Source organism: Pristis pectinata, chromosome 2 (assembly GCF_009764475.1).
Source record: "Pristis pectinata isolate sPriPec2 chromosome 2, sPriPec2.1.pri, whole genome shotgun sequence".
Classification (NCBI taxonomy): domain Eukaryota; kingdom Metazoa; phylum Chordata; class Chondrichthyes; order Rhinopristiformes; family Pristidae; genus Pristis; species Pristis pectinata.
The window spans coordinates 120,796,897-120,823,606 of record NC_067406.1 but is presented as its reverse complement, the minus strand read 5'-3'; the positions used below and the strand labels follow the sequence as shown (position 1 = coordinate 120,823,606).

At 38.6% G+C, this 26,710-nt stretch overlaps 1 protein-coding gene across 11 annotated transcripts in view; it reads right to left on the bottom strand.

Annotated features, from left to right (window-relative positions):
• Window positions 1-3,525: 3,525 nt before the first annotated feature.
• The window catches only part of LOC127585445 (la-related protein 1B-like), a 69,129-nt gene continuing 45,944 nt past the window's right edge, over window positions 3,526-26,710 (bottom strand). For 10 of the 11 annotated variants that reach the window (XM_052042927.1, XM_052042900.1, XM_052042890.1 and 7 more), the window contains 10 exons: window positions 24,677-24,849; window positions 23,542-23,898; window positions 20,053-20,176; window positions 17,286-17,494; window positions 16,269-16,375; window positions 15,235-15,395; window positions 12,930-13,074; window positions 6,915-7,024; window positions 6,522-6,649; window positions 3,526-5,392 (listed from right to left, as the gene is read on the bottom strand). In XM_052042927.1, coding sequence (XP_051898887.1) covers window positions 5,147-5,392; window positions 6,522-6,649; window positions 6,915-7,024; window positions 12,930-13,074; window positions 15,235-15,395; window positions 16,269-16,375; window positions 17,286-17,494; window positions 20,053-20,176; window positions 23,542-23,898; window positions 24,677-24,849 — 1,760 coding nt within the window. In that variant the 3' untranslated portion in view covers window positions 3,526-5,146. The remainder of the gene's footprint in view (window positions 5,393-6,521; window positions 6,650-6,914; window positions 7,025-12,929; window positions 13,075-15,234; window positions 15,396-16,268; window positions 16,376-17,285; window positions 17,495-20,052; window positions 20,177-23,541; window positions 23,899-24,676; window positions 24,850-26,710) is intronic. The other variant, XM_052042942.1, reaches the window with a different exon arrangement.

Sequence of the window (26,710 nt, the reverse complement as noted above, 5' to 3'; positions counted from 1 at the left end):
TATCTACCCTATTTATGCCTCTCAATTTTGTATACTTCTATCAGGGCAGTCCCTCAGCCTCCACAGTTCCAAGGAAAACAAAGCCAGACTTATCCAATCTCATAACAGAAACATTCCATTCCTGACAACATCCTGGTGTACCTCCTCATGCATCTCTCCAGTTTGGTTTCACCAAACTACAGATCATGTCCTGATCATCAAATACCACAAAGTTAACTGCTTCACCTGAACGAATGTTTGCAAAAGAGAATGCAAAAAGGGAAGTATTAGTGGAGATGGAAGACTGGAGGGAATGGTGCCTTAGGAATAATGGCAGGGGTGGGGGGGGGGGGGGGGAAGTTGGAAGGGCAAGGTGTGTCTCATGGTGGTAGTGCATTGGAAGTGTAGGACATGAAAAGGTAAATCACAGGTGAGGAAAGATGTAGGGAAGCACTTCTGTGTAAACTGTTGTTAGAACAGATGCCACAAACAAAGATAGAAACTTTACTGGGAGCAGGTTTGGAAGAGGTGTGGTCAAATATGACTGTGCGCTTCTGGTTGCTAACCTGTCCTCTGAAATGGAGATAGAAGCAAAGAAAGAGAAGGGAGGAGTCAGAGATATTGTACTGAAGTGAGGAAAAGGGTCTGAAGACAAATGTTTCAAGTGGGCCACAGACCAATTTCTTATTTGTTCTCTCCACCCTTCCCTCCTTTGTCTACAATGTAAAAGTTCATTTCTAGTATTTCCTGGTTTTGATGAAAAATGAGCTCAATTGTTCTTTCTCCATAGACAATATTTTTATTCCAGAATCTGCAATATTTGCTTTTGGATTACTCTCAAGTTTCTCACACTCCTTAGGAACAGCTGTTGCATCCATGTGTAGAACTTTTACTGTTTGAGAACTGCAAAGATCCCCAATGAGTAATACTAATCTCCAAAAGGCTCAACAGCTAAAGCCTGAATCTGTGAAAAAACAGGAATTCATTTGACAAGAAACCTAGACAAGATTTTCTTGAAAACAATGCCAGTTCAAGACTGTGAACCTTTGCATCTATAGTCAAATACTTTGCATTCACTGGCTGTGCTGAATGCCATGGGTCTCATCTACCTTGAGCAGAACCAGGGGTCATTGTTACCCATCAGTCCAGATATCCGAGATGCATGGAGCTGAGGGCTGAAGGATGCACCCAACCTCTCAGCTGCAGATTGGTTAAGACACACACTACACAGTAAATTCCTAAAGCCATTTGAGATCTGGGCCCTCAAACAGATCTGACAAAAAGATTGAACGATCATGTTTAGACTTTTGTCAGCATTTCACCCAATCAATACAAAACGGTTGATGTAGTCTTTTAAAACTGAATATTCAAATACTAAGTGAGATGTTAGATACTGGACAATTTCTCTCTTTTCCAGTTCCAAGATTCCTACTTTTCTATTCAGACCGAGTTGCTTTGTGGAAATGCTGCTGCATAGCTTGAATGGCTGCAGATCATGCGGTGAAGGCATTCCTGTAATGCCCTAGGATTTTGTTGATAGCAATAAATACCCATGTACATAGTAGAGTACACAGTAATTTCATTAAGTTGTTACTCATGACCCAAATGGAATATTGTTCAATTTGGGAAATAATACCAAATACATTACGAAGTTGGACTATAGTCATGGTGCAAGTTCAGGATAATGGATAAATCCTGGATAGTATAGCTTTTGTGACAGTTGAATTCAAGTTACCATAAAGCACCCTATCACACTCCTCCAGACCTTTGTGGAGATCTTGAGAATTGGATGAACTATTCACTGCAGAATAACCAGATTGAACTCATAGCCACTGTATTTATGGTGCTGGCCCAGTTGGATTTCTGTCAACGGCAGGGTATTTGGTGCATTAGTGCTAATCACCCTTTTGTTTAGGGACTGGCATCCAAATTTTTAATGTTATTTTTAGTTAGGGTAAGAAAGTGAAATGCTGACATTTTTTTCCTTTTTATGCCTTGCACCACAGAAGTGTAAGTTTTGCCAACAACCACCACCAGTGGTATTAGCACCATAGACCCATCCTGCACTGGAATGCATTTTTCAGACTTTGGTAACTGGAACTAATGCTTTAGTTTTGAAATTGTGCTGCACCTGGTTGAATATTTGATGTAATGGTTCCAAGCAAGGGAAAAAGTTTTCCTGTAAGATTCAACATTCAGCTAAAATTCTTAAATATTGAAAAACAAATGTAAAGGGAAGAAATTCAATCTGTTATTAAATCAATAAGCACTGAAAAAAAACCTGGTCTGTACAGTATAAGAACAAAAAAAGGTCACAAAGTCAGGGGTAATCTAGAGGTCCATTGCCAATTTGGTCTTTAGGCAGTCAATTCAATCCTCTGTGCATCAATTTTTCTGGTTTGAAGTTTCTGGACTCAAGGATTTGGAAAAGGCTAGTTTTACCCCTGGTCTTGGTGAATTTACCCTAAATCCACCCATTTGGAATAATCGGCAACTCAGCTTCTAAGGACGTACGTATACATACTGTAGCTCTTATAAAACATACCATTAATTCAATAACTTGGACACCAGAAACATGAGCAGTGTTGCAGATGAGATCCTCCTCTACTCTTTCAACAACCTACCAATCTCTTCTGTAATGCACGAAGGACTGATTATAGTAAATTTACTCTAAAAAAGAAAAATATGCAGCAAAGAAATAACTTGGTGCACTAGATTTGTGCATTTAGATAAGGTTGACATTGTAAATTTTATGAATTCTCAGAACATTAAAATGAATTACACAAAAACAGTGGGCAAAGATTTGTATATACATGTTCAGGTCATTTGTTATATGTACAAGTGATGCTCTAATATATTTACAAATGTAGCAAGTTAGGTTTACTGCTTAATAAGGTACATACTTCTTTTGATAAATTTGTTCTCAGTGAGCTAATTTAAAACTGTTAAAAGATTCAGAATATTTTTGCCACACTGCATGCTTTTTCACCTTAGATCTTTACACATAAATGCAGAACCACACAATTAATGTGATGTCTAGAAAATACATGCAACAATTAAAACCTGATAGTTGCCCAGACCTGTACACTTAAGATGGCCAAAGTGTTGAGGTTTCTGTGAATACATAAGCATTCCTGGAACGTTGCTGTTAATCTTTCCGATCGTAAAGACTGACTAGGAAGACAAAAAGGTTTATAGAAACTCAATTGAAATGACAACACGCTGATCTTGTTGGTACAGCTGTAAAGCCAGGTAATTCCCCACAGGAAAACAAAGATCAGAAACCAAGGCACAATTACATTTTCCACCCACCAATGTCTGGCTTGAGCAGCTTTGGCAGAAAAAAGATCACTTGCTAGAGTCTTTGCTTGAAAGGTGAGATTTTAAAAGGGGCAGGGTTGTTAAACAATAAAAAGTGAAAACAATACATTCAAATAATTGATAAATGCATTTTACATTTTTAAAACATAGCTTCATTGCTATGACTGTTTATGCCATTTTTTTCTCTTATCGAAACAGATCTCCAAAGAATCACAGTGCAACCAGTTACGTTTTCTGATTCATTTTGTATGTTTTTATATGCATTTTTATAAAAGTTGGGAAGATTGCCACAAATTACACACGCTAATGCTAGATGTGCACACTTATTTCATTAGATGAAAAAATTAAGGTAAATATTCTAAACTGATTACTTTGAATGGTATATACAATCTTTCATCTAAGTATTTTACAATTACTCCATTCAGCTGGGTTTAAGCCTAGATTATACATTAAGGTATGTGTGTGTTATTTCAGTAAATTAAAACATGTACAGCTGTAGCATATTTATAATGGTAATTTTGGATTCCACACTGCTACTGTTCATTCTAGCCCTCTGATTACCAGCAGTAAATCATAGTGCTGCTCAGATTTTCCTATATTCAAGTTTGAGCAGATAGGAAGACCAATAGATTGTTTTCACTGGTTGCATTAGGATGCTACTCCTAATAGCATACATTTAAAATACACGTCTGATTTTGAAGTTTTTCCAGTAATTTTCACGGATGTGAATATAACCTTTCAAAATAAACCAGCAACCCACACCCCTCTTGCTAAGTATAATTTAAAATAATGACACTGTCTTAATAATTCCTAAGAGCAAAATTAAACAAAATCACTTCAGTAAATGAGCACTTGTTTTTTTGTAAATTTTCCACAAAAATTTGAACATTTTACAATATAATAGCATTAGAAAATTACAAATCAATTGTAGTGCTTTACTGAAAGCACACTATAAGCATAAAATAAAGTGATGAAACAAAACCACACCACCTCTCCCACACCACACAGTACCTCCTGAAATGAGAATAATCTGCAATTTTATCTTGACCTGCATATCAAGATGCAGTAGGTAATTTAAGCAGTGCAAGATATTAGTGATTCAGAAGACCATTTTTAAAAAGCCACACCTTCCTTAGTTCTACTTTCATTCAAGCCCAAACAATACCGTCTACATGAATCATTTGTAACAATCTCCACTAAATTGTCAGTAACTATGTAACCAACTGCTTCAAACCTAGAACATGCTGCATCCAGGATGATGCACAACCATTTTTCAACAATGTTAATTAAGTTATTAAATTATGTTGCAACCCTGGTTATACCATCTTGGATGAAAGCTTACTTTCCAGATTTTCTCTACCTACCCAAGTAATTTCAATTGTATACATCCCAGCAATAAATTTGTACTTTGATATAGGCATATATAATTAATAATAGGAGGAACTGGCTGCAAAAGCACTATGGTAATGGACTAAAAAATAAAATTTTCTTCTTTAAGAAGTATGAGAAATCCTCATTGAAATGTAAGGCATCCCAAAATTCAAATGTGTAATTTTTGCATATTTGCAGGAATGCGTTTCTGTAAACAGTAGCTCAAGGTAATCTTGAAAATCAAAATGAGGGGAGTGACAAATTGTAAGATTCCAAGCTCCCCTCCCCTAAAACAGCTTGCTAAAAGCTCAAAAAATGGACTTAGTAGGTTTCCCCACCCCCCAAAACTGAAAGTAAAATGAATATTTTCAAGTTTTTTTTCTTTCATTGAGGCAGTCTAAAAAAACTGGACAAGGTCCTTGAGCTTAAAATACTGATGTGATTTGTATAAGCAGGGAGATGTGACACAGAAAGTCTATTTCTCAGGTGTTTCGAGATCAGTGGTAGTCATGGCAGCAGTACTCTGGCTCCTGTTCTCAGATTTCCCAGAAGATGAATCCCATTTAGAAGGGTTTGTTGAGACCTGAGGCTGACTGGTGAGTAAGGGCTTAGCAGCATTTACTGATTTACTAGTTGAAGAGTTTGATAGATGTCTTCTGCGACCACTCTCATCATTTCCAGAAGAACATTGCTTTCGACCAACCTCGTCACCAAATGGAGGCTAAGAAATAAGTAGCAACATTATTAACACATTTCAACAGTCAGAAGTAGAATTAACTATGCATTGAAAAGTAGAACATTAAAAGCACATTTCAGCCAAATACATTCTTTAGCAAGCAGACAAGCTATTTAAATAGATCAGAAGGTATCAAAAAGCTGGTGTCAAGGTGAGCTTTAGGGGAAAATCCAGAGTAATGGATACGTATCAATCAGACTCTGATAAGATAATAAGTGATATTTAACTAACTGGAAACAAATTTGATAGCAGCATGTTTGCTTTTATGCAAGACCATGATACATGATTGAAATAGTTCAGAATTAGGACCCAAAAATTATTCAGCCTGCTGAACAAGCAAGGATAAGAGGATATTGAGTCTTAGGACAGACTGGGAAAAAATTTGCATGCAAGGCTGCCGCATCTCTGCCATTAGCCCACTGGTAAGGTAAGCTTTGGGGGAGGAGGGGCCCAAGTCATCAGTCTGGGTGCATGAGACTGAGTCTGGGTGCATGTGCATATATGGACACTGGCAGCCTGTGGAATCAATGTAGAATTGGAGGGAATATTCCAGAACCAGACCTTGCACAGTGGGAAAGATGAATAAATTAATTTACAATTAGAAGTGGACAATTTTTAAGCCATTCAACAGTTGCCAAGAGATTTCCTTCTGTGATAGGTTGAGTGAGCTAGGACTTTTCTCTTCGGAGAGGAGAATGATGAGAGGTGACTTGATAGAGGTGAACAAGATGACAAGAGGCATAGATCGAGTGGACAGTGAGGGACTTTTTCCCCAGGGCAAAAATGTCTAATAAGAGGGGCATAATTTTAAGGTGATTGTAGTAAGGTATAAGGGGGATGTCAGGGGTAAGTTTTTTTTGACACAGAGTGGTGGGTGTGTGGAACGCACTGCCTGCAGAGGTTGTGGGGGCAGATACATTAGGGACATTTAACAGACTCTTAGATAGACACATGAATGATAAAGAAATGGAGGGCTATGTGGGAGGGAAGGGTTAGATTGATATCAGAGCAGGATAAAATGTTGGCACAACATTGTGGGCCAAAGGGCCTGTACTGTGCTGTAGTGTTCTATGTTCTAATAACCATGGAACAAATAAAATACTAGAAAACTCACATCAACTCTGAAGTCCTCAAGTCGCTTGAAATTGCTAAGGTATTCTTGTAGTTTGTGGTCAATTGGTAAATGCTTGGTTTGTGTGTACTTGAGAAAAGCCCAGAATTTTTCCAATCCATAAAGCTGTCCTAAATCAAAGGCATTCAAAAGTCAGTATCTTAATACCTAAAATTATGCCATTTATTAGAATGCAGTTTTTAAAAAAAATTGATAATAGCTGAAGTCATGGGCTTCACATCTTTTATTTCCATAATCATATATTATTAAAAATATATATAAAATATGAAATACTTTCTAAAAAATAACATTTCCACTGTGTTACGTCTACAGGTCCTGTAAGTTTTATTCCTTTTTTGGGTTATTTGTAGTTTATTACTTTGGGATGAAGATTACCTGCTTCATAGTCTTTTATTGTTTCTTCCTGAAAGTCCTTGAATATGTCGTATCGGAATCTTCTCTCTAGTCCATAGCTGTAAAACCTAAATAGGCACTCCAACCCATACCTGGAAAAAGAACATCATGGTAAACATATAGGTTGAACATTTCAAATGTTTGCAAGTTAGAATTTAAATAGCATAGACAATAAAAGGTGCTGCATTTATTTGGGCAGATAACTTTGAAAAGATCAAGCTCTAGAAACCAAACAAACATGCAATTGTACATAATAGAGATAATAATAATTGTACATCATGAGACCAAGAGGCAACTCACTGAATTAAAACCGTATGGGCAAAGGAAAAGCAAAACAAATCACCAGTACAGTAATTTTCTGATAACATCTGTGCAACCTCCAGGATTTAGGTTTGAACAATGCACTGGAAGGCTTCACAGTAAATTCTAGCAGAAAGTTGCCAACCGATTTTTCTAATGAATTCAGGTCTAACAGCTTGTAACTTTATCTCTTTTGCACTAAAGCTGTAAATTTCTACAGCTTCTTTAGCCTCTTCCACTGAAATTTCATATTTTCCCCTCCCCACACAGCTATCTGGACTTTTCCACAATTATCCCTTGGTCATACAGAAGTTATTATTACCACCGCCCCCCAAAAGCACTGAAGGAGAAATTATTAGTTATAAAACTATATAGATCTCCTCCACATCCAGCTTAGTGTGAGCCTGCTTTGTTATTTTCCATCAAGACAAACAAACCGACTTCCAAACACATTTCTTTCATGATTGCAGAATATTGCTAACCAGTTTCCAGATAATGAAGTGTAGAAAGTGTTATATATGTAGGAAACATAGCAGACAACGTGCACGTGATATGGCAATATAGAAGTATAGAAAATAGGAGAAAAAGTGGCCTTTCTGAGCCTGCGTCAACCATTGAATACCAGCATTTCTTATCATCCACAATCATACCCTGTTCCTGATTCAAAGAGGTCCCCTCTCATTCTTCTAAACTGCAGCAAATATTAGCCCAACAGTCCCAATTTCTCTTCAAAGTCAGTCCTGCCATTCCAGGAATCAGTCTGGTAAATCTTGCTGCACACTCTCCATTGCAAGAACATCCTTCTTCAGATAAGGAGATCACAGCTGCATACAATGCTCAAGGTATGGACACCAAGGCTATGTACAACTGCTCCTGTGCTCAGAACCTCTTGCTATGGAGGCCACCACACTATTTGCCTTCTCATCCATCTGCTGCATTTGCACACACTTACATTCATCGACTGATGTACATGGACACAAATGTCTCTCCAATTCCTAACCTCATTGTTCAGATAATAGTTTGCCTTCCTGTTTTTGCCACCAAAGTGGATGATATCACATCTACCATGCACTTGCCCACTCACTCAACTTCTCCAAATTACACAGGAGCCTCTATGCAACCTCCTCACAGCTCACACTCACACCCAGCTTTGTGTCATCTGCAAATTGGAGATGTTTAATTGCACCCTGCAGTATGCCAGTGGTCACTACCTGCCACTCAGAGTAGTCCTGTTTATTCCTCTTTCTTCCTCATCTGCCAACCAGTTTTAGAAACATAGAAAAAACTACAGCACAATTCAGGCCCTTCGGCCCACAAAGCTGTGTCGAACATGTCCCTACCCTAGAAATTACTAGGCTTACCTATAGCCCTCTATTTTACTCAGCTCCATGTACCTATCTAACAGTCTCTTGAAAGACCCTATCGTATCCGCCTCCACCACAGTTTCTGGCAGCCCATTCCACGCACTCACCACTGAGTTAAAAAAAATTTACCCCTGACATCTCCTCTATATCTACTCCCCAGCACCTTAAACCTATGTTCTCGTGGCCACCAATTCAGCCCTGGGGGAAAAGCCTCTGACTATCTACCCTATCAATACCTCTCATCATCTTATACACCTCAATCAGGTCCCCCCCCTCATCCTCCATCTCTCCAAGGAGAAAAGGCCAAGTTCCCTCAACCTGCTTTCATAAAGCATGCTCCGCATTCCAGGCAGCATCTTTGTAAATCTCCTCTGCACCCTCTCTATGGCTTCCACATCTTTCCTGTAGTGAGGCGACCAGAACTGAGCACAATACTCCAAGTGGGGTCTGACCAGGGACCTATATTGCTGCAACAATACCTCACGGCTCCTAAATTCAATTCCCCGATTGATGAAGGACAATACACCATATGCCTTCTTAACCACAGAGTCAACCTGCGCAGCCGCTTTGAGCGTCCTATGGACTCTGACCCCAAGATCCCTCTGATCCTCCACACTGCCAAGAGTCCTACCATTAAGACTATATTCCGCCAACATATTGGACCTACCAAAATGAACCACTTCACACTTATCTGGGTTGAACTGCATCTGTCACTTCTCAGCCCAACTCTGCATCCTATCTATGTCCCTCTGTAACCTCTGACAGCCCTCCAAACTATCCACAACACCCCCAACCTTTGTGTCATCCGCAAACTTACTAACCCACCCCTCCGCTTCCTCATCCAGGTCGTTTATAAAAATCACAAAGAGCAAGGGTCCCAGTACAGACGCCTGAGGTACACCACTGGTCACCGACCTCCACTCAGAATACGACCCTTCAACAACCACTCTGCCTTCTGTGGGCCAGCCAGTTCTGGGTCCACACTGCAATGTCCCCTTGGATCCCATGTCTCCTCACCTTCTCCATAAGCCTCGCATGGGGTACCTTATCAAAACGCCTTGCTGAAATCCATATACACTACATCTACTGCTCTCCCTTCATCGATGTACTTAGTCACATCCTCAAAAAATTCAATCAGGCTCATAAGACAGGACCTGCCCTTGACAAAGCCATGCTGACTATTCCTAATAATATTATACCTCTCCAAATGTTCATAAATCCTGCCTCTCAGGATCTTCTCCATCAGCTTACCAACCACTGAGGTAAGACTCACCAGTCTATAATTTCCTGGGCTATCCCTACTCCCCTTCTTGAATAAGGGAACAACATCCGCAACCCTCCAATCTTCCAGAACCTCTCCTGTCTCCATGGACGACGCAAAGATCAGCGTCAGAGGCTCCGCAATTTCCTCCCTTGCCTCCCACAGCAACCTGAGGTACATCTCATCTGGTCCCGGCGACTTATCTAACTTAATGCTTTCCAAAAGTTTCAGCACCACCTCTTTTCTAATATCTACATGCTCAAGCTTTTCAGCCCGCTGCAAGTCCCCACTACAATCCCCCAGATCTTTTTCCCGTGGTGAATACTGACGTAAAGTATTCATTAAGTACCTCCGCTATTTCTTCTGGATCTGTACACATTTTCCCACTGCTGCACTTGATAGGCCTTATGCTTCCGCATTTCATCCTCTTACTCTTCACATACTTGTAGAACGCCTTGGGGTTTTCCTTAATCCTGCCCGCCAAGGCCTTCTCATGTCCTTCTGGCTCTCCTAATCTCTTTCTTAAGTTCCTTCCTTTTAGCCTTGTACACCTCCAGATCTCTAACATTACCTAGCTCTGTACCTTCTGTATGCTTTTCCTTTTGACTAGATTTATTATAACCTTCGTACACCACAGTTATCATGACTCCCGTCTCATCGGAACATGTCTATGCAGAGCTCCACACAAATATTCCGAATATTTGCCACATATCTTCCGTACTTTTCCCAGAGAACATCTGTTCCCAATTTAATCTTCCAATTTCCTGCCTGAGAGCCTCATAATTCCCTTTACTCCAAAGTAAACACCTTTCTAGCCTGTCTGTTCCTATCCCTCTCCAGTGCTAACGTAAAGGAGATAGAATTATGATCACTATCACCAAAATGTTCACCCACTGAGAGATCTGACACCTGACCAGGTTCATTACCAATATCAAATCAAGCACAGCCTCTCCTCTTGTAGGTCTATCTACATACTGTGTCAAGAACCCTTCCTGAACACACCTAACAAACTCCACCCCATCTAAACCCCTCACTGTCTGGAGATACCAGTCAATGTTTGGGAAATTAAAATCCCCCATCACAACAACTCTGTTATTCTCACACCTTTCTAGGATCTGCTTCCCTATCTGCTCAATAACCGTCACTATTGAGCAGCCCATAAAAAACACCCAGCACAGTTATCGACCCCTTCCTGTTTCTAACCTCCACCCACAGACACTCCATAGACAATCCCTCCACAACATCCACCTTTTCCGCAGCCATGACACTCTCTCTGACCAACAGTGCCACTCCCCCACCTTTCTTGCCTCCCTCCCTGTCCTTCCTGAAACATCTAAAACCCGGCACTTGAATCAACCATTCCAGCCCCGGAGCCATCCAAGTCTCCGTAATGGCCACCACATCATAGCTCCAAGTATCGATCCAAGCTCTAAGCTCATCCGCCTTGTTCACAACACTCCTTGCGTTAAAATAGACACATCTCAAGCCTGTCTGAACACGTCCCTTCTCTATCACCTGCCTATGGTACTTACTCCTAGCCTCCTCTATTTGAGAGCCAAACACCTCTTCCCCAGTCTCTCCAGTACGGATCCCACCCCCCAACAATTCTAGTTTAAACTTTCCCCAGTAGCCTTAGCAAACCTCCCCGCCAGTATGTTGGTCCCCCTGGGATCAAGTGCAACCCGTCCTCTTTGAACAGGTCATACCTGCCCCAAAAGAGGCCCCAATGATCCAGAAAACTGAATCCCTGCTCCTTCATCCAATCCCTCAACCACGTGTTTAAACCTCCTCCTCATTCTGTTCCTATACCCACTGTTGCTTAGCACAGGCAGTAATCTGGAAATTACTACCTTTGAGGTCCTGCTTCTCAACTTCCTTCCTAATTCTCTATAGTCTCTTTTCAGGACCTCATTCTTTTCCCTACCTATGTCGTTGGTACCAATATGTACCACGACCTCTGGCTGTTCTCCCTCCCCCTTCAGGATATCTTGGACATCCCAGACCCTGGCACCTGGGAGGCAAACTACCTTCCGAGTTTCTTTCCTGCGTCCATAGAATCGCTTGTCTGCCCATCTAACTATAGAGTCCCTTATCACTATCCATGTCATTTACTATCAATCTCATGGGCTGTAATTTTGCACACCAATCTCTTAGGCAAGATCTTGTTGAAGATCTTCTGAAACTCCAAATATACCACATCCACTTTTTAGTGACATCGTCAAAAAATTCCAAATTAGTCCAGATCTCCCTTTCATCAATCCATGCTGACTTTGATCGATCTTGTCATTGTCACAAACACTGATACATAATTAATAATGGACTCTAGCACTTTCCCCACCACCGATGTCAAGATTTCCCTGCCTTTTGCTCACTTAAAAAAAAGTGGTTACATTAGTTACTCTACAATCCATATGAACTGATCCAAAGAATATTGGAAAATGACCACCAACACATCCACTATCTGTAGAGCCACTTCCATCAGTACTCTGGCCCTCAGGATTTATCAGTCTTCAATCCTATCAATTTCCTTAACTCTATTTCCCCATTCATGCTGATTTTCTTCAGTCCCTCCATTTCACTAAACCTTACATTCCCTGATTATTATTGGGAGGTTACTTGTATCCTCCTTTGTAAAGTATTCAATTTGACTGCCACTTCTATGCTCCCCATTATTAATTCCCCTGTTTCAGACTGCAGAGGTCTAGTCTTCACTAACTTTTTTTCTCTTTACACATCTATGAAAGCTTTTACAGTCAGGTTTTACGCTCCCTGAAAGCCTATGCTCGTACTCTATTCCAGCCACTGCCCCCTTCCCCCTCCCTGTCCCTTAATTAGTCCATGGTTTTCCTTTACTGAGTTCTGAACTATTCAGTCCAATTTGGGTGTCCCCTGCTTGGATCTAATCTTGGTGTCAAGTTCTGTTGTATCATAAACCAGTGAATCAGTCCATTAAATGTGCCATATAACTCCAAACTGTTGCGATGGATGGACTAAAGTCTTCCATTTGATTTGAATCAGGAAGAACTGCTGCTCCTTACTCCAGACTGAATTCCCAACTACTGATCATCATACCTGTAATTGTCTTTTGCATCCTCAAGAGACAGCTGTTTAAATTCTTCGTACATTTTCCTGTTGAAGTGATCTCTGAGGAAAAAGGACCAGAAACGGAACAGTGTGTTCATTTCCTGGGACTGCCCAATTCCTAATCGCTTCCTCTCTGAAAAGAAAGGAAGATGCAATGAAATTTGAATCATGAAATAACCTGAAAAAGAAGTTGACATTTTTGATCCAAGTTCAACAGTGACTACAAATAGAGAACCAAGTATTATTAACAAAAAAAAGTAATATATTTGGTTGAGGTATGCAGTAGTTAATAAAGGAAAATAGTTTTGAGCGGCACTGTAGCGTAGCGGTTAGTGCAACGCTATTACAGCGCCAGCGATTGGGGTTCGATTCCCATTGCTGTCTGTAAGGAGTTTGTACATTCTCCCGTGTCTGCGTGGGTTTCCTCCGGGAGCTCCGGTTTCCTCCCACATTCCAAAGACATACGGGTAGGTCAATTTGGGTTTTAAAAAAATGGGCGGCGCGGACTTGTTGGGCCAGAAGGGCCTGTTACCACGCTGTAAATAGAATTTTTAAAAAATTTTTAAAAATTAGATACTTGTTTCAGCATTTCTAGTCTTAGTTTATCTGATGTTGCTTGGATTGAGAAGTTAACTTTTATTTTTTTGGGATCTGGGCATCACTGACAAGGCCAGCAGTTATTGCCCATTCCTGGTGCACCATTGTCTTAAACTGCTACAGTCTGTCTGGTGAAGGTACTCCCAATGTTGCTGGATAGCATTTCCAGGATTTAGGCCTGGTGATATATTTCCATAGAATGGAACAAACCAATGGTTGCGTTCCACTGCATCTGATGCCCTAGTCCTTCTTGGTATTAGAGGATGCAGATTTGGGAGGTGTTGGTAGAGTAGCCTAGGCGAGTAGCTGGAATGCATTTTGTAGATGATATACACTTCTGCTGCTGATTTTCTCCATCACTTGGTGCACTAGTATGTTGTACAAGTACCATTACCATTCAAATGGGCTGCTTTGTCCTGGATGGTGTCAAAACTTTGATGTTATTGGAGCTGCCCTCATCCAGTCAAGAGTACTTCATCACTATCCTGACTTGTGCCTTGCAGATGGTGGAAAGGAAGTTGACTTGACAGGCTAGGAACGTTTTCCTTGGAGTGAAGGCAGCTGAAGGGTTTCCTAATTAGAGGTTTATAAAATCTTGAGAAGCATCAATAGATAGTTACAGTCTTTTTCCCCAGGGTACGGGAGTCAAACTAGGGGAGATAGGTTTCAGGTGAGGGGGGAAAAGATTTGAATGGGATCTTAGGGACAAGTTTTTCCATGCAGAGTGCTGGGTACGTGGATCAAACTGCTGGAGGAAATGGTAGAGGCAGGTACAATTACAATGTTTAAATTATATTTGGACAGGTACATGAATAGGAAAGGTTTAGAGGGACATGGGCCAAACACAGACAAATGGAGCTTGCTTAGATAGACACCTTGGTCAGCATAGATGGGTTAGGCTGAAGAGCCTGTTTCTGTGCTGTATAACTTAAAAAAAAACCCAAATGATGGAAGCTCAGGACAATGGAGGACTTGAGGTGCGAGGAGTCAAGAAGAGGATGGTAGGAAGAACAGAGAGGCAGTGGGCATTTGTTTGAGAGAAAGTGAATATATGCAGGTGCACAAAATGGTTATCAAAGTGAACACCACCATATGCAATAATTTCTCTGTTGATTTCTTTAAATCATGGCAGTAGGATTGAACTGTCAGAGCTCAATAACTTCACAAATTCTGAATTTTAGAATCACTCTAGTCTCTTAAAGTAATAAAAATAGGTATGTGTTCCTTCTTCATTTACTTTCAGATGCGTGGAACATTTACGGTCTAAATCAGCAACAGAAGTACAGAGCAACCTGACTTCACCTACCCATCCCAAAAGGGAAGAAAAAAGGTATCAGGTTTAGAACTATATTTTGTAAGTTGAGATTGCTCAAGCACATTTAACATTGGACCCTTACAACAAAAAATATACTTGATTAAAACAGCGCACAAAACTCAGTGGCATCTGGTGTAATTTGCGTTACCACTCAAAATTCCCGTGATGATACAAATTAAAATGACAATACCTTAATATTTCTCCTTTTCAGTTGTACAGTAGAAATATTCATTTTCTCAGATCAATCATATTCAAAGTTACACAGAAATAGAAAATCTCATATGCACTTTTATTAACAGCAATTGCTCCATTTGCTGAATAACTCACTTTCTTTACACTTAACATTCAACTATCATTTGAAAATACAGGAAACACACTCACCGTTTAAACATCTCCGACGATATTTATGGTAAACTTGTTGGGTGAAGCCATTCTCTCTCAAAAGCTCATGTGATGGATGCTGGAACTTGGGCAGCGAGTTTGGTGTGCAGCCATAACTTCCAACAAATGGTGTACTTTCTGAAGGACTGGCATTCGAGCTACTAAACAAAAACAGCAACAAAATTAAGTGTGTACTTTTTTTAAAAACTGGAGTGTCTCCTACTAGGTTTCATATGGCTGAGGTTGATTAGTATTTTTCCCACATTCTGCTACTTTAGACTTGTTTTTCCACTGCAATTCACCAGAAACTGGCCACATCAGTGCAAGGCAGCCCAGAATTTTAAGTGCAAAGTATATTCAAAACAGAACACAAGATTTTTTGCCTCAGTTTAAAAATAAACACTGTTGTACTACAGCTGGCCTAGCTCTTAAAACTCAAATCACATTTGGCCTGCCAGGACCTGTAGCTACATCTTTTCCTGATCTCTTTCTGCAACCAGTTATTTCATATTTTCCCCATGTTAAATCATAAAATTTGTTTGATGTTAAATACCTTTTAAATTTTAGGATTACACTTAGATTCAAGATAATTGAAATTTTCCAGGCAGAATAAACAAAAATTCTGCCAAGGGAATTTTCTTTTGCATGAGTTAGGAACGTTCACAAATTTTCATAATAGATTTTACAACACAGGACTAAAGTTTCCACACAAGCAACAGTAAGAAATTTTGTCTATTGTCACTAGATAATAATACTCATTAAATTAAATGAATGTGCTTGTATAATGTGCTTACACATTTTAATCATTATCATTCCTATAGTATTAAAAACTAATATTTAAGTATGTGGGATGAACACCAAGAATAACTTCCCAAAACTTGATGTATGGTATCAATTTACTAAGACACAAATGAACGTGTGCAGTTTTCAAAGACTGCCATTAACAAATGCCCTGACTTTGACTGCTTTACAACCATATTATGCTTCTAGAACTTTTAAATGAAGATAATAGATATAGCAACAAAAGCATTTACCTAACAGATGATGTCCTTGGTCTGTGTTCCTTAGAATCCATAACCCAGCCAATATGGCATTCTAGTGGGGGATTTGAACTATGTCTCGTCTTTCGTTTCCTTGGTGTCTGTAACAACAATCACTTTGAAGATAAAAACTACCAATATCTTAGTTCCTGCCTCAGTAAATTACACTTAACCCTCAGTGTACACATTCACATGTATTTGGGCCAAGTCACTGTGATGTCATTAAGGGCCTGAGGTAGAGAGATTATGAGGTTAAATAGGCACGTAATGCAAGACTGCTACTGTGCCAAATAGATACGATGGTAAAGCAAAATATATCCTATTGTAAATGTGTCTCAGGATAAATGCATTTACCATTCTGACCAAATTAACCCTTTTTCTCTCATTTTAATGAAAACCTCATTCACTAATGTCACTTCATGAATTTTCCTAACAGCAAACTCACTTCCTAACACAGAAAATAATGCTAACAGGAGAACCACAATAAAATGTTTAAAAAAGATTCCTCAAAATGGTGTTTTAAAAATATTTTGTTTTGCAAATACTTTGCAAAAATCAAGACAAAAATGGAAAAAAAAGGGAGGGGAAAGACAATAAAAACAAACAGAATTAAAGGAAATTCACCTCAAATTGAAGGTACTACATAATTTTAGTCTTACACCAGGACTCTATAATTCCAGGCAATAGTACAAATAGTTACACTGCAAGAAAAGTTTCCCACTGGATAATAAGACTAATTTTTTTTTACATCAGGTATTTGGTATAAAAGCAAAAGCAGCCAAATAAAGACAAATCATGATAATAGTGATATTTTTGTTTTAAATTTAATTGAGTAACAAACTGACGCATACCTGCAAAGCTTAGTTCTCATGGAGCTACCTACTGCTTTTATGAAATAACTTGAGGTGACATCGCCATACCTTGGTAATGCATTTAGAATACAATGTCAAAAATAATGTAATGCATGACTTTTATATTTTATCCATTCACTCAAAATGAAAATTATTATACCTCAATATCCAATGGCCGTCCTTCTTTCACAACAGGATAGAAACGTGGAGTTTTATTAGGATCTTGTAGCCTAGGTGTACGTGGTGTCCTTGGCGTCCTGGCAGGGCATACTGGCGACTCTGGTACAGTTGTAGGCAGAGAGCGGGCTAGATTTGAAGCTGGTGGCTCTGGAACACCAAACAGCTTGTTGGCTAATTCTTCAGTATAATCTAAGACACAAATTAAGATTTGGTTCTATTACATTCCTTTGTTTTAATGCATAGTCAAGCTGCTATACTAGACCTAAAGTGAGCCACCAGTCAAGGAACCAGCCTTCAATGGCACTCAAATTCCATTATTCAAAAGGGTCAATGTCCTCTAATTCACAGCTAGGATGGAAAATGCTACTTGAATAATTTCTGTAAGATCATGAGCTAAATGAAAGGCAGCAAGTATTCAGACATGGGTTGCAAGCAGAAATCACATTTTCTTTTCTATTTTAAGAGTACAGAATATACCTTCTTCACTTCTAATCAGCGATCAGTTTTTGGCAGTTTTGATTTTCCCTGGATATCAGGAAATCGTGGCACATGCATCTATTGCCAGAAGGCTGACTGAAGTGTAAACAGGACATGTTCAGTCTGTCAATTTAAGACAAAATGGTTGATAAAATATAAAAAGAAAACTTGGCCAGAAACATGGATTCATAAATGGGCAGTAAACAGTTATGCTACTGATTTTTTAAAGAAAGTAAGATTTAGAAACTGGAGAGAGATTTGGAGAAAGGTAGCAATTAGAAGAGAAGATTGAATTTTTTTCTGAGCAGAACATTAAGGAGAGATTTAACAGATGTGTTTAAGATGTGGTCTTTGCTAACAGTCAAATAAAATAGTTTACACTGGAAGCAAGATCACCAAGCAGTGAAAGCTGATATTAAGATTAACTGGCAAAATACTCAAAGGGAGATGAGGGAAGTTACTTTACGCAACAAGTCGTTACAATTTGATCAACACTGTCAGAAAAGAATAACAGATTCATCAGTAACTTACCATAAGAAATCAGGGAACCAAAAGGAGAGTAATTGGGTAACATATTCAAAAGATTCAACATAAATATAATGGGTAAATTACCTCCTCCTGCACCAAACAGGTGCAGCACTTGATCATAAATCCACAACATCTGTTCCAGCAAGTCATACAGATGGAAAAATCTCAAATTAAAAGAGAATCTGCTGCTTTTACTTACTATTTATGAAGATTTAATCTGCATAGATTTTACTTTCAGAACAATAATGTTCCCATGTATTAAATATTCTAATTAATTCTGGATGACGAAGTATCATAGAATCAAAAAAATAGCATGTTATGAGAGGCCATTCCATCAAAGAGCAATTCAATTAGCTCTGTTCTTCCCTATAATCCCTACACTAATGTGTCCTTCAGGTTGCACAGATTGTGTACTTGCAGTCCGTATGTTAAGTGACGGGAAAAAAAAGCAGGATAGACAGCAACTTCCAAGAATTGCAGTTATTTTTGATGCATCTTCAAATTAGCTCATCCAGATTTGAATGGGCATTTTTAAAACAAAATCAGTACACTTCACAGGTCTGGCATCAAAAACAACTGCAATTCTTGGTCAGTTCAAGTACCATATTCTACTCTTACAAATATAAAATTGAGATTGACATTCCAATCTCAATAGAAAAAACAGCTCAATAAAAGTGGAATACACAGTAATAAGTTTGCACTAAAAACTTTATGACATTTCATGAACTCCATGTGGTATCAGAGCACTTTTCATAAATCAACAATTGCATACATAACAAAGAATCATTTCACAATGTATTACCCTCCTTGGTAAACTCAAATTAATAAAAACCTTTGAAATGCAACATCATGTCTCTGACTGGATTTTACACAGTCACAAAACATCTAATCTCTGTTGACCCTCTTGATCCCACAGTAACAACAAAATACTGAATTGTTACAAGGAGGCTGAAATTATATTTGGGGTTTTGCATTTCATCATGAATTCTTAGAATTTAAGAGATGAATCTGCCCTTCACCTATTCCACTTATAGTGGTCTCCACAAGTACTGTGTGGGAAAGATGAAGATTCCATTAGGTTATTCCATTGACTAGGTTTTCACCATTTGTTGCAACCCCAACAGGTACCTCTATTCTTAAGTGACTAGCTGGCAGGTATTAAAGTCATCCACCTACCATGTGCTCCTTAGCTTTGTGACCTTCCCTGTGATGATCAACATAGGAGGAACTGTTCAATAGCTGGAGGGTGCTAATGACTATAAGATTATAATACCAAAATTTGCCTTGGGCTATGAAGCTTAAGAGGGGATGAAGCCAATTTTGAATATTTCCTGGGGCCACTCTCACCCAACTCTAAATCTTCTCTCAGAACTAGTAGGTCTGCCATGCCAGTGGGATGGTGTGTATTGAAGGTTGGTGTAGTCTGAGACATTGGTTACTAGCCATGATTCTTTAAGTACGACAATTTGACTAATGTTTTAATAGTCTGTGGGACAACTCCTTTCACCTTGGAAACAGGTCCAAGATGTCACTAAGGGAGGGATCTGCATCTTCATCATTTTCAGATCTGATGCCGTACAGTGACTAAGTGGGTTGCTCTTGACACTCAAGATGCCATCGGAAAAATGGAGGTGGTTGTTGATTTGGTGTTCAACATTGACCCCAAAACACTGTGCCAATAGACAAAGACATACAAATCAGAAATTATATTTTTGTTCTTTGCAGGTTATAATTGATCTTACCTTGGTGGGACTTTGGAGGTGCAGGAGGCACCTCTTGGTTTGTATCAACTGGTGGTTCAGGTGCCAGAGATTCAAAATGCTCTTTACTGATGACATTCAGCTTCTTAAAATTCTCAATTTCTTGCTATATTTCAGATAAGAAAAGAAAATGAATTTTTTTTTGCTCTAAAAACTAGATTGATATCAGTCTAATTTCTTTGTTTGTGGGATCTAACTATATTTATGAAGACTTCTATGGACATACATGCAGCAAACTGCGTCAACTTTGAATGAATGATGCTGTTCAGTAGATTTTTATTTAATAACTTAGGCAGTCAGTCTATTTCACCACAATGTAAATCGAGTAGCAAATGTGAAAACATACTCCTGATCTTTTGTTTCTCAAAATAGCTTTGAGTGTAAAGATAAAGAGCCATGATTTTCTGAACAACAATGAATAAGCAAATAGTTATCTTAGTATACTTTACAGAAGAATTCTGTAATTTTACCCTACTACTAATCCATTTACTTCTTAAGATCCCTATTTTAAGAACAAATTACTTCATGCATAGAAATTTGTCCTGTAAACTCACTGCTTATTATTCAGGAAGTTATAGACGTACTTTGACTCAAAGCTAAATCTGAAATTCAGTTGATTCTGGCGCCTGCGAGGGATATTTTGAGTGAACAAAACTTAAATGCTTTCATTCTGCAGTTGTTACACTAGAGACAAATGCTATAGATGAACTTTGTACATACTATAGCTCATTATGGAATGCATGGACAAAATGCACCAACTCAATCAGCTGAAAGTCCCACAGATAATCAGCTCTGTGAAACACTACTCCACATCTACAAAAAGAACCAACACGTCCACAAAAGTTGCATATCTGTTAATGCAAGGGTGATTCTATATTGCAAAATACCATAGATATTTGAAGATAACAAATATGTCTTGGGTAGATATACCCACTCCAAAGTAAAAATGGTTACATTAGCACATTGTGTGTACACTGACACCTGACACTAAAGCCTCCCCTTTCCTACCAATGTATTTTCCTAACCACCGATTCAGTTAAGTTACTGAAAATGTTGATATCAGGCTCTTTTTACCTCTCTGACTGAATTTTTTTTGCAGTATGAAAGGATACGACTATAGGACCAGGTAGAAACAAAACAGTTTCCTGTAACTGAAAGACCATGAATGAGGTCCAGAGATACAAGTGTGAGAAATTTGGAACACAGAGCAAGAGAAACTTTCTTTATATGGAGAATCACAGGCTCTATTTGAAACAGCAATTATGCCTACATTCAAGTAGAAGAGAAAAGCATTGAAGGAATATGAGAACACTGTGCATAAATATTTATTTTAAATATTATTCACTCCAAAGATGAGGATATCACTGGTAACATCAGCACTTAATGTCCTTCCCTAATTGCCTGCTAACTGAGAAGCACTTAAGAGTTAATCATAACCAATGTGATTAGAACCATTTGCTCATGTGGAAGATAAAAGTCCACAAGGATTATGAACCAACATGGCCAGTTTCCAGGTTATGACTTTTACATATTTCTATGCACATACTTAACTGATTTTTCCGTGATGATAATTTGACCTACTTTGCAACTAATTATCTATTTAATCAGAGACCCACAGGACGTTAATATTTTTTTCTTATAACCATGACTTTCCCATCCCAACCCTTCTGAAATCCCTTGTGGCTTGACCTAAATGGCCACGTGTTTCATTTACCCTGCTCTATAGGAGCTAGCTTTAATAGTATATAATGAAGTGCAATGGGACTGTAATGCTGACCATCTCCACTCTTTACCCTGTTGTTTGCAACTAGCCAATTCCTTCCCATCTTGGCCATGTCCTCTTAAGGATTGCAAAAAAAAAGTGATCACTAGGGATCCACTAACGCAATCAAAATGTTCAAGTTAGTGTGGATATAAAGAATATTGTTGCCACTCTTCTTCTGGCATTAGCATTTAAAATGACATTTTTCACAAGAGAAACAACACCACCACCAACACATGCAATGATGCTGGAGAGAGCCTGGCTACCCAACCCAAGCCTTATGAGATGCACTTGCACATGTCAGGTTATGGTTATAGTTATAGTGTTTTGATAAAACGTGCACTTGGGTTGTGCTGGTTCAGCTTTAATGTATCTCATGCAGAATGATTTGCTCAGCGTATTGCTCTTGTCCTCATAGCTCAATATTTGGCACTTTTTTTTCAAAGAAACAAATAGTACCTTTGAGTTATGGTGAAGGTAGGACTGGATATGGGGGAAAAAAAGGGCAAAGACTAGGGCCAGGTTCCGATTGGCAGTGTTTGGTTTTAATTTTGTACCAAGCACAGCTAATGCTGGACAATTCTAGCCAAGAAACTTTAGTGATGTGACCAAAATACTCCATATCTACATTTCTATTAAAAATACATATTTTAGCTAGAATCTTCTAAAGAAAATTTTAAGGGAGACAGCTTTTTTTTTGGTAACAATTTATTCCCCATAAAACACAAAAGAATATATTTTTTTTTAAAAATTCTAATTTGATGCTTTAAGGTAGACATATGACTTCCCTCATCTCCTTCCCATAGTTGGCTGTTATGTGACCGAGGGGTGGATTTGCCCAGGAATGACAATTCAGTTGTGCAGATTATACTTCAGTGATAGATGCAGGAACTGACCCAGGGTCATCCCAGAAAGGATAAAAAAAAGTCACTGTAAATGAGTAACAGTTTATTTCAGGAAAAAAAAACAAAGGAGCAAAGCATGTAGTAATAGTGTAGCATCAATGCTCAATTGCAAGTTCCAACATCTGCTTACATTGAAGTGGGAAAACCATTAGCCAAAGCATTAAGCTCCCTGCTTCTATAAAAACAGACAGATAGGGGTCTCAATTTAATGTGTTACCTAACAACGCAACAATTTTGAAAATGGGAAAATAGACCCACTGAACTTATCTTAGCAAATTACAGGTACTCATACAATTTGGGAATCCAAAACAAAATCTATTACCCCCCCCCCCCCCCCCCCCAATATTTATCTCCATTAACTACAAAGAAATGAGCAGAAAGAGAGGGAGGCTCAAATTTCATAGAATGGAGCTCAGTTTCCCCCATTAGTACTTCCCAACCAACCACAAAGACTCAACTAATTATTTGTTCTATTTACACCATATCTTTAGAGTTTCATAACAAGTTCTAGATAACTTATAAGCAACAGAATGCCCATTAATAGCACGTACATCTTGTTTTAGGGGCAACAGCCCAAAGAATTTGTTAAAAAATTTAACATGAAGTTTAATCTAGATTTAAATCCATCAGCATAAAAAATAGGGAGGAATATAATGTAAAGAATGTGCAAATGTAGGTCAATATAAATTAATTATACACCACTACAAGGTGATGTTTTAATATCTGATCATTCTACTTAATCTTAGCATCATGATAAGTCACTAACAAACTAACGAAAATGAATAACAACTAGTGGTGGTTCACCTTTATCGTTGAATATTCTGGCCCATTTTCTTCCATCCATAGGTCTTGTTCATAGTAATACAATCCATCATTGATAGCTTTTGCCAGTTCTGTCGTAATTTTTGCCCTTGAAACATGATTTCCTGTGCGGTCACCACCTGGATGTTTGCGCATATGAGGAGGAGTTTGGGTCACAATCAAGATCTTGTTCACATCATGATCATCGATTTCATAGTCCGAGTCATCATCTGACCAATCAGTGAAGGTATTCTTGCGACCTTCTATCTGTTCCATTTCTTCATCAAACATGAAATCAAGTTCCTCCTGCTCTTCTTGCTCTTGTTTGTGAGTTTGTTGAGGTTTGGGTGACTCACTTTCCTTGAATCAGCAAGATGAAACAATTATTTATAAGATATAGTTAATTTTGGAAAGCAAAATACAGAGCTGGTTTAACTTAATAGAAGTATAAACTGTTTATTGTTTGTATCTGGACTTTGTTTCAATTAATATTGAGATTAACTATATAATAGTTTCAAAAATTTTGATGCCTTTTTCAGAGGACATTTACAAAATTGCACTAGGGATGAGTGTCTACACAGTACTTGAAAGACAATTAGACTGAAGTACTGTGTCCTTCCCAGCAGCAAGGTACATCCTAAGAATCCACAATATAGCCAATGCAGACTCTTAAATGGGACAAGGAGTATTGTTAGGAGAGGACGGTACACTTCTCCTTTCAAAAACCAGCAGTAATATCTAAATGCTACTCTTACCAGAGCATTACTTGAGAAGGGAAAAAAAAAGGCAAGGAGGAGGGAAAGAGAAAAAGTGAGCAAGAAAAAGTGGGTGGAGAGGAGAGAATGGAGAGCAGGAACAACAACCACAAGAGTGAAGAGTAAATCTTACACCTTCAATTGCATGATGCACTCAGCACCATCCACAAAGACAAGTAAATAAGATTCCGAAGATCATTTTTTGAAAGAAAAAATGTGTAGTTCAGTAAGTAATTTAAACAAGCTGATGGTTCAGTTCAAGTCCTACATCACTAGTTCGAATTACAATATATAATTCAATGTATATACTGTTAATATCAGAATTGTGTTCCCAGCTTGCAATGAAGTCTACATATTGTAACTCAGAGCAAATTTGGGTATACCTTCACGTTGAGTGGTGATGGACGATGTCTCTTTTTCACTTCTATCCAAGGATCCGATTCCAGATCAGGCAAGCTTGTAGAAAGTCCTTTAGACATTGTCTGAAGGTTACTGGTTTCAACATTTTTCTTTACATCAACAGGACTTCCCAGCCTAGGGGAACTAGGAGCAGATTCTGAAATTCACAAAGAAAATTTACTAAATTATTCTATGTTGCATTACAATGAATTACTACATACAATTAAAAGAATATGATACAAAGGACTAAAGGAAGTCAAAGCCAAGGCATATCAGAAACCAGCACATTTTGTCGTACTTAGCACAAACATTCTAAGGTAAGGGGTCGCATGTGTTCTGCACTTGGCCTCTCAGATTTACACCAAGCACAGTTGACACCTGTACCACAACCCCATTCTTTTGCAACTGATAATGTACAAAGCAAGGATAACTCAGCTAAGTTAGAGAACGAGCATCAGCAAAAGCTAATGCCACCTACCTGGTACAATATACTTGCCACCTACGAGGATACAGGAGAGCAAGGTTGCTGAACGTACATTTTGGAGACTGTTCAAAAGAGAGGATGGAGGCGAGGTAATGGCTGCTTGTGGAAATTTCACTCATTAAGTGAAAACAGATTACACTGACAGATGATTCAGAGCCCATATGGATTTTCAAATGATTTTTTAAGTATCTGGATTATTAACCAATGTGAAAATTAGCAATTGAGTATTGAGACAAATACAGGGCTTCAACAAAAGGTTCTTCTATTTGTAGTACATTGGAACTAGTACAGTGCTGTTTGGGTGTGTCCATCTTAACCAGACTGGAATCCAGGCCCCAGATGAAATAGGGCATTTGCAGAAGTTTTGAAGTGTAAATTGGGGATGGAGCACATGTGGAATAATATAAATTATAATTTCAAAAAACATTGAAAACAAAATAAAAAGAGTAAAAGTGAATTCATAAAAATTGTGGGCTAGGCACTATAGTTAAGGGAAATCTAGAAAGGTGCTAAAGGAAAATAGAAGAGAACAAAAAATGTGGCAGAAACCAACATTTGAAAGCTTCAGGTTATGTGACCCAATGTTTATTCTTTCTACAAAGGGGCTGAGTATTTAGTACAAACTAAACAAACTGCAGATAGAAATTCAGCCTAGTGGGAATGACATGGTAGCCAGCACTGAGACATGGGCTACAGAGCATGGGTTGGAAACTTAATACTCTAGTTTTAAATGTTATGGACTAGGTTACTATTGGTGAATGTCCCTTTAAGATAGAGCATAGTGGTGTGTGTGTGTGTTGGTGTGGTTACGACAACAGAAGATAAAGAATGTAATGATGTTTTATGAAGGGGGGGGGGGGGGGAGAAAGAGACACCAACCTGCTAGTTTCTCTATTGATGGATGAGAAACAAATACTGTGCCTGTCACTACAAATCTACATATGGATTTTTGGAGTAATCCAGTGGAGTCCACTTTGTCATTAACCTGTGGAGGGAAACAGGTATGTGTGTGGACGGCCATGTCTCGAATGCTTTTCGGGGTGGCAGATACTTCGGAACAAAGCAGTGGAGTTCACTTTGTTGTTTACCTGTTGAAGGAAACAGTATATGTGTGGATGGCCACGATTCAAGTGCTTTTTGGGGTGAGGCAGATGCAGTGGAAGTGGAGTAGTCACTGCTGGGTAAACATTGAGATGTCGTTTGGGTTCCATCGTGGAACATTAGGATTTCGTAATTACTCTCTATTTTCTCTCTACATCTACGTTTTGTCTTCAGTCAACAGTGGTTGTTGAAGAAGCCTTTGCTCACGTTTCACCTTATGGCTTGCTGAACTGAACTTTTAAGAACTATTCCTGGACTTGGAGTTTGGGAATTTGCCACACACACACTATGAGTTTACTTTTTGGGGAAAATGTTTAAGAGTTAACATTTTTACTTTTATTTTTCTTATTATCATAAGTAGCTATTAATAAAGTAGTTTTTAAACACTTAATCATGACTCAGTGTGTTTCTTTGTTGCTGGTTAGTAACGTAA